Genomic DNA, 7,500 nt, shown 5'->3' with positions numbered 1-7,500 from the left:
ATCAAAAGCTCTTCAGAGCTGTACAGTTTTCTTTTAATAACTCTAAATCCAGTGCTCAGTTTAAGTGCATGTCTAACAACCGGAGACGAAGGCGATCTGCCGGCGAAAAGCCCCTGGAGTTTCGGCCAAAAGCCCCTGGAGTCGAGCCTCAGCACGAGCGTGAGCTGGAAGGTGGGCACTAGGTACGGGTCGACGGAGATCTGTCCCACGGCTTCACAGCTGCCATCCTGCTCCACGCAAAGGTCAACGAGGGCACCGCGGAGGCCACAGGGCTCGCTGACCGACAGGTGCACCAGCTCCTGGCCGATGTGCTCCAGGAGCGTCTCGGGAATGAGGAGTTTGGAGCAGTGCAAGACGCCGTCTTTGGCATCGGTCAGGTTAAGTGCGATGAGCTGCACCACTTCTTTGCACAACGCCTCTTCGGTGGGGTCGAAAAACAAGTCGGATTCGGACAGATCGGCTAGGGATATGGAACCTGCGGGAGACGAATGCAAGCATGCATTAGACTCAAGATCTTGGATGATTAAGGTGCATCATCAACCTATGCATGGTGACTCATGCTTGTTTACCTGCATCTGATGCATCGTCTGTGCTGCTGTGATTGTCTGCATCAGAGTCCAGGCTTTGGCTGCTGTGCAGTTTCTGCATCAGGTTGCTCCAGGACAAGCGTTTGGATGGAGCATCAGATGTCGGTGTGGATGGGAGACCTGAGTCTTCAGATGAAAGGCTGGAAATCAGCTGCTCCTGCATTGTTCGGTTTTAAAGTGACTGTAAAAGAGAAGATCTGTTTTTATTATTCATGCACGAGACACAAACGCAGCTGATGCACTGCAACATTTCAAGATCAAGATGCATTTACTAGCAAAATGACTTACGATATAAAGCTTTGAATGCATTCTGAAAAATGTATTATGCTTTTGTATAGAAAAACGTGTCTGCATGCTTAAAACAAAGACAAATCTGCGATCAGGGTCAGACAAAATTGCTTTCCCATTGAATTAAGTTGTTTTTTCTGACCCCATACACAGATTTGCATAGTTTTAAGGATAACGTCACTAAATGTTGATTTTTTTTTCTTCCTGAAAGCAATATCTAAAGTAATTTTGCGTCATGTTAATGCATCGTGATGTAAAGGTGTTTAGATATTTGTTATGCAAAACAAGTAAATCATTTCTGCGGAGTAATCAAACAAACAAAGAACAAAGCATTCTGTCATTTTGACTCAAAAAGATACATGCATCCAGTTATCGGACTGATTTTGCAGTGCTGATGTCAGGAATATTTGATCAAAAATGCAGCATACTTTTGTCTTGCATTGTACTTCAAGGTTTGAATGAACAACAATGAAGAAAATAAAAACAGCCAAAAAAAAAAATCATAAAATAAGACACTTACCGATATTTTGCACGGTAGATCTTCAGATGTGATTTTCCCGCAGATGAAATAGTCCGTAACAAAGACCAGAAACCAACAAAGCCGTGTGAGAAGCGGAATAAGTGCAGCAGCTGTTAGTTAGTATCCGCAGAGAGTTCTGCAAAACACTGACGCAACCAGTTCAGCGCCTGCTTATATAGCCGCTGGCGCTGGCCACGCCTCCTTCGAGTTTCCAGCCAATCGGCGTTTATGTCACGTCTTTCGCGTCCCAAGTTCGCCTGGTAACAAGCAGCAGCGCTGGTCAATGAGTCTCCGCTATTGTCTGCGGTGGTGGAGGAGGTGCATTTCTCACATCACCTTTTGTCTTCGACTCAGGACATGCAGTGGCGAATCTCACGTCTGCGCATTTGTTTGTGGTTTGATTGGACGATTAAGTTACTTGCATCTCGAATCGAAACAGAATTGTGAAATACTGACTCTATAGATGCGTTTTCATTGAGTACGTGCATGAAGAGCCACAGTGACTGATGACTTCACTAAATAAACACACTGTGAGCCTTATGCAGTTTGATGCCTCTGATCCAGTCATTTAATATGGGATGTTGGCATGAGATACTTTTGGAAAGCGGACATGCACTTCAGCTTTAGCTGTTCTTGTATTGTTGTTATTCATGTAAAGTTTATGAACTCAGGTTTGTACTTTTAAAAATGTTTTTGCCAAACTACAAAACTAAGTTTTATGGATTAAATACAATAGAAATAGTTAACAATAGGGCAAGACCTAAAACATAGACTTTTCCTTACATTTTAATCTAAAATATTGATTTAATAACACACTTGAACACTCTTTCAATCTAAACCAAACTTAAAGCACCAAAAGTTCACTTTAACAGCGTCGGCGTTTCACATTTTTACTTATATGATGGTGGAAAACTTTACTAAAGGGTGCTAGTTACACTAAAAGACAAAATGGTAACCTAAAAAATGGAAACTAAAAATAATGTAATGTCTTAGAATCAACCTACATACATTTTACCAAGAAACCTATATGTTATGGGTTAAACGTAGTTGCAGGTTAACACTTTTTACAGTGCAAAAGATGTAAATATACACTTTCCTTTATATTTTAATCCCAAATAATTAAAAAAAAGTCTAACCCTGTTTTCACATTTTAACCAAGCTAAAAGGGGGTCTGAATTTGTTGGGAGTTTTCACATGAAACCCCTGAAACTAACCGAGTTAACACACTTTGGTAGAAAGATCCAACACATTTAAAAACTAGTTTTCACTGGAAAGAGTTCATAATAAAGCCAGATTTCATTTGATTAAGGCTTTCTGCCTTTCAGATAAATTGACTGCATTTGTCCAGTAAAGTGTGAAGCGCTGCAGTCGGGGGAGGTTAAGGAAGGGTTAAAAGTTTCCTAGTTTAGAATGAAGGACTGTTGCTGGTCATCAGAGACCGTCCCACACGGACAGGCACATTCCAGTCTTCTGTTTGCTAGTCAAGGGTGTGTTTTCCCTCAAATCCTGCTGCAATTTACGCATATAATGCATTTGAATCCGTTCAGCCGCATGAATACACAAACAATAATGGGTCTCAGAAGAGTTTTTCTGTGTTAAATCAATGCACTCATTTATGCAGTGCTTTTAGAAAGGCTTGCTGTTTGTTCACACCTCAGCAAAACTTGGCTTGAGGACAACTGCTGAAGATCTGACCTCTGCCAAATGTGACTTAGAGACGCTTAGTGAATGGAAAACCACCTCAGTCCTGAGGAAGAGTGCAGTTTTAGCATGAATTATCTGATTTTTCTGAGCATTAAATTACAGTCACTCAGTAAATACATGATTTATACATGATTTATTATTTATTTACCTTTATTTAGCCAGGCAAGCAACTCAGATTCTTATTTACAACAACAACAACCTGGCAAGATTATTTACCCTGAATGAAAAACATAACTCCTGGGAATAAGAATTTTTGTTTTAGTCTGAGAGAGAGCTGGTTTACATGGAAGCTTGCTCTGACATGGAATAGAAAAAAAAAGTTCTGAATATATCTCACAATTCTGACATTATATCTCACAATTCTGACTTTACGTCTCAGTTCTGACTTAATGTCTCACAGTTCTGACTTTATATCTCACAATTCTGACTTTATATCGCACAGTTCTGACTTTACGTCTCACAGTTCTGTCTTTATATCGCACAGTTCTGACTTTGCGTCTCACAGTTCTGACTTTACATCGCACAGTTCTGACTTTATATCGCCCAATTCCGACTTTACGTCTCACAGTTCTGTCTTTATATCGCACAGTTCTGACTTTGCGTCTCACAGTTCTGACTTTACATCGCACAGTTCTGACTTTATATCGCCCAATTCCGACTTTACGTCTCACAGTTCTGTCTTTATATCGCACAGTTCTGACTTTGCGTCTCACAGTTCTGACTTTACATCGCACAGTTCTGACTTTATATCGCCCAATTCCGACTTTACGTCTCACAGTTCTGTCTTTATATCGCACAGTTCTGACTTTGCGTCTCACAGTTCTGACTTTACATCGCACAGTTCTGACTTTATATCGCCCAATTCCGACTTTACGTCTCACAGTTCTGTCTTTATATCGCACAGTTCTGACTTTGCGTCTCACAGTTCTGACTTTACATCGCACAGTTCTGACTTTATATCGCCCAATTCCGACTTTACGTCTCACAGTTCTGTCTTTATATCGCACAGTTCTGACTTTGCGTCTCACAGTTCTGACTTTACATCGCACAGTTCTGACTTTATATCGCCCAATTCCGACTTTACGTCTCACAGTTCTGTCTTTATATCGCACAGTTCTGACTTTGCGTCTCACAGTTCTGACTTTACATCGCACAGTTCTGACTTTATATCGCCCAATTCCGACTTTACGTCTCACAGTTCTGTCTTTATATCGCACAGTTCTGACTTTGCGTCTCACAGTTCTGACTTTACATCGCACAGTTCTGACTTTATATCGCCCAATTCCGACTTTACGTCTCACAGTTCTGTCTTTATATCGCACAGTTCTGACTTTGCGTCTCACAGTTCTGACTTTACATCGCACAGTTCTGACTTTATATCGCCCAATTCCGACTTTACGTCTCACAGTTCTGTCTTTATATCGCACAGTTCTGACTTTGCGTCTCACAGTTCTGACTTTACATCGCACAGTTCTGACTTTATATCGCCCAATTCCGACTTTACGTCTCACAGTTCTGTCTTTATATCGCACAGTTCTGACTTTGCGTCTCACAGTTCTGACTTTACATCGCACAGTTCTGACTTTATATCGCCCAATTCCGACTTTACGTCTCACAGTTCTGTCTTTATATCGCACAGTTCTGACTTTGCGTCTCACAGTTCTGACTTTACATCGCACAGTTCTGACTTTATATCGCCCAATTCCGACTTTACGTCTCACAGTTCTGTCTTTATATCGCACAGTTCTGACTTTGCGTCTCACAGTTCTGACTTTACATCGCACAGTTCTGACTTTATATCGCCCAATTCCGACTTTACGTCTCACAGTTCTGTCTTTATATCGCACAGTTCTGACTTTGCGTCTCACAGTTCTGACTTTACATCGCACAGTTCTGACTTTATATCGCCCAATTCCGACTTTACGTCTCACAGTTCTGTCTTTATATCGCACAGTTCTGACTTTGCGTCTCACAGTTCTGACTTTACATCGCACAGTTCTGACTTTATATCGCCCAATTCCGACTTTACGTCTCACAGTTCTGTCTTTATATCGCACAGTTCTGACTTTGCGTCTCACAGTTCTGACTTTACATCGCACAGTTCTGACTTTATATCGCCCAATTCCGACTTTACGTCTCACAGTTCTGTCTTTATATCGCACAGTTCTGACTTTGCGTCTCACAGTTCTGACTTTACATCGCACAGTTCTGACTTTATATCGCCCAATTCCGACTTTACGTCTCACAGTTCTGTCTTTATATCGCACAGTTCTGACTTTGCGTCTCACAGTTCTGACTTTACATCGCACAGTTCTGACTTTATATCGCCCAATTCCGACTTTACGTCTCACAGTTCTGTCTTTATATCGCACAGTTCTGACTTTGCGTCTCACAGTTCTGACTTTACATCGCACAGTTCTGACTTTATATCGCCCAATTCCGACTTTACGTCTCACAGTTCTGTCTTTATATCGCACAGTTCTGACTTTGCGTCTCACAGTTCTGACTTTACATCGCACAGTTCTGACTTTATATCGCCCAATTCCGACTTTACGTCTCACAGTTCTGTCTTTATATCGCACAGTTCTGACTTTGCGTCTCACAGTTCTGACTTTACATCGCACAGTTCTGACTTTATATCGCCCAATTCCGACTTTACGTCTCACAGTTCTGTCTTTATATCGCACAGTTCTGACTTTGCGTCTCACAGTTCTGACTTTACATCGCACAGTTCTGACTTTATATCGCCCAATTCCGACTTTACGTCTCACAGTTCTGTCTTTATATCGCACAGTTCTGACTTTGCGTCTCACAGTTCTGACTTTACATCGCACAGTTCTGACTTTATATCGCCCAATTCCGACTTTACGTCTCACAGTTCTGTCTTTATATCGCACAGTTCTGACTTTGCGTCTCACAGTTCTGACTTTACATCGCACAGTTCTGACTTTATATCGCCCAATTCCGACTTTACGTCTCACAGTTCTGTCTTTATATCGCACAGTTCTGACTTTGCGTCTCACAGTTCTGACTTTACATCGCACAGTTCTGACTTTATATCGCCCAATTCCGACTTTACGTCTCACAGTTCTGTCTTTATATCGCACAGTTCTGACTTTGCGTCTCACAGTTCTGACTTTACATCGCACAGTTCTGACTTTATATCGCCCAATTCCGACTTTACGTCTCACAGTTCTGTCTTTATATCGCACAGTTCTGACTTTGCGTCTCACAGTTCTGACTTTACATCGCACAGTTCTGACTTTATATCGCCCAATTCCGACTTTACGTCTCACAGTTCTGTCTTTATATCGCACAGTTCTGACTTTGCGTCTCACAGTTCTGACTTTACATCGCACAGTTCTGACTTTATATCGCCCAATTCCGACTTTACGTCTCACAGTTCTGTCTTTATATCGCACAGTTCTGACTTTGCGTCTCACAGTTCTGACTTTACATCGCACAGTTCTGACTTTATATCGCCCAATTCCGACTTTACGTCTCACAGTTCTGTCTTTATATCGCACAGTTCTGACTTTGCGTCTCACAGTTCTGACTTTACATCGCACAGTTCTGACTTTATATCGCCCAATTCCGACTTTACGTCTCACAGTTCTGTCTTTATATCGCACAGTTCTGACTTTGCGTCTCACAGTTCTGACTTTACATCGCACAGTTCTGACTTTATATCGCCCAATTCCGACTTTACGTCTCACAGTTCTGTCTTTATATCGCACAGTTCTGACTTTGCGTCTCACAGTTCTGACTTTACATCGCACAGTTCTGACTTTATATCGCCCAATTCCGACTTTACGTCTCACAGTTCTGTCTTTATATCGCACAGTTCTGACTTTGCGTCTCACAGTTCTGACTTTACATCGCACAGTTCTGACTTTATATCGCCCAATTCCGACTTTACGTCTCACAGTTCTGTCTTTATATCGCACAGTTCTGACTTTGCGTCTCACAGTTCTGACTTTACATCGCACAGTTCTGACTTTATATCGCCCAATTCCGACTTTACGTCTCACAGTTCTGTCTTTATATCGCACAGTTCTGACTTTGCGTCTCACAGTTCTGACTTTACATCGCACAGTTCTGACTTTATATCGCCCAATTCCGACTTTACGTCTCACAGTTCTGTCTTTATATCGCACAGTTCTGACTTTGCGTCTCACAGTTCTGACTTTACATCGCACAGTTCTGACTTTATATCGCCCAATTCCGACTTTACGTCTCACAGTTCTGACTTTATATCGCACCAATTCTCACTTTATATCGCACAGTTCTGACTTTACGTCTCACAGTTCTGACTTTATCTCGCACAGTTCTGACTTTATATCACACAGTTCTGACTTTATATCGCACAGTTCTGACTTTATATCGCACAATTCCGACTTT

General features: G+C 41.7%; 2 protein-coding genes across 2 annotated transcripts in view; both read right to left on the bottom strand.

Moving 5' to 3' along the window:
* LOC107597745 (DNA-damage-inducible transcript 4) overlaps positions 1–1,554 on the bottom strand; it is a 1,744-nt gene extending 190 nt beyond the window's left edge. Inside the window, exons 1-3 of the mRNA XM_016288921.1 lie at positions 1,396–1,554; positions 570–768; positions 1–475 (exon numbers count right to left, since the gene is read on the bottom strand). The exon at positions 1–475 is cut by the window's left edge and continues 190 nt beyond it. Coding sequence (XP_016144407.1) covers positions 1–475; positions 570–750 — 656 coding nt within the window. The 5' untranslated portion in view covers positions 751–768; positions 1,396–1,554. The remainder of the gene's footprint in view (positions 476–569; positions 769–1,395) is intronic.
* A 1,488-nt stretch (positions 1,555–3,042) lies between these two features.
* anapc16 (anaphase promoting complex subunit 16) overlaps positions 3,043–7,500 on the bottom strand; it is an 8,354-nt gene continuing 3,896 nt past the window's right edge. Inside the window, exon 3 of the mRNA XM_016288955.1 lies at positions 3,043–3,142. Within this exon, the coding sequence (XP_016144441.1) occupies positions 3,043–3,142 (100 nt within the window). The remainder of the gene's footprint in view (positions 3,143–7,500) is intronic.

This window comes from Sinocyclocheilus grahami, unplaced genomic scaffold (genome assembly GCF_001515645.1).
Source record: "Sinocyclocheilus grahami isolate Dianchi unplaced genomic scaffold, SAMN03320097.WGS_v1.1 scaffold236.1, whole genome shotgun sequence".
NCBI lineage: Eukaryota > Metazoa > Chordata > Actinopteri > Cypriniformes > Cyprinidae > Sinocyclocheilus > Sinocyclocheilus grahami.
This window is presented reverse-complemented; position numbering and strand designations above follow the sequence as displayed.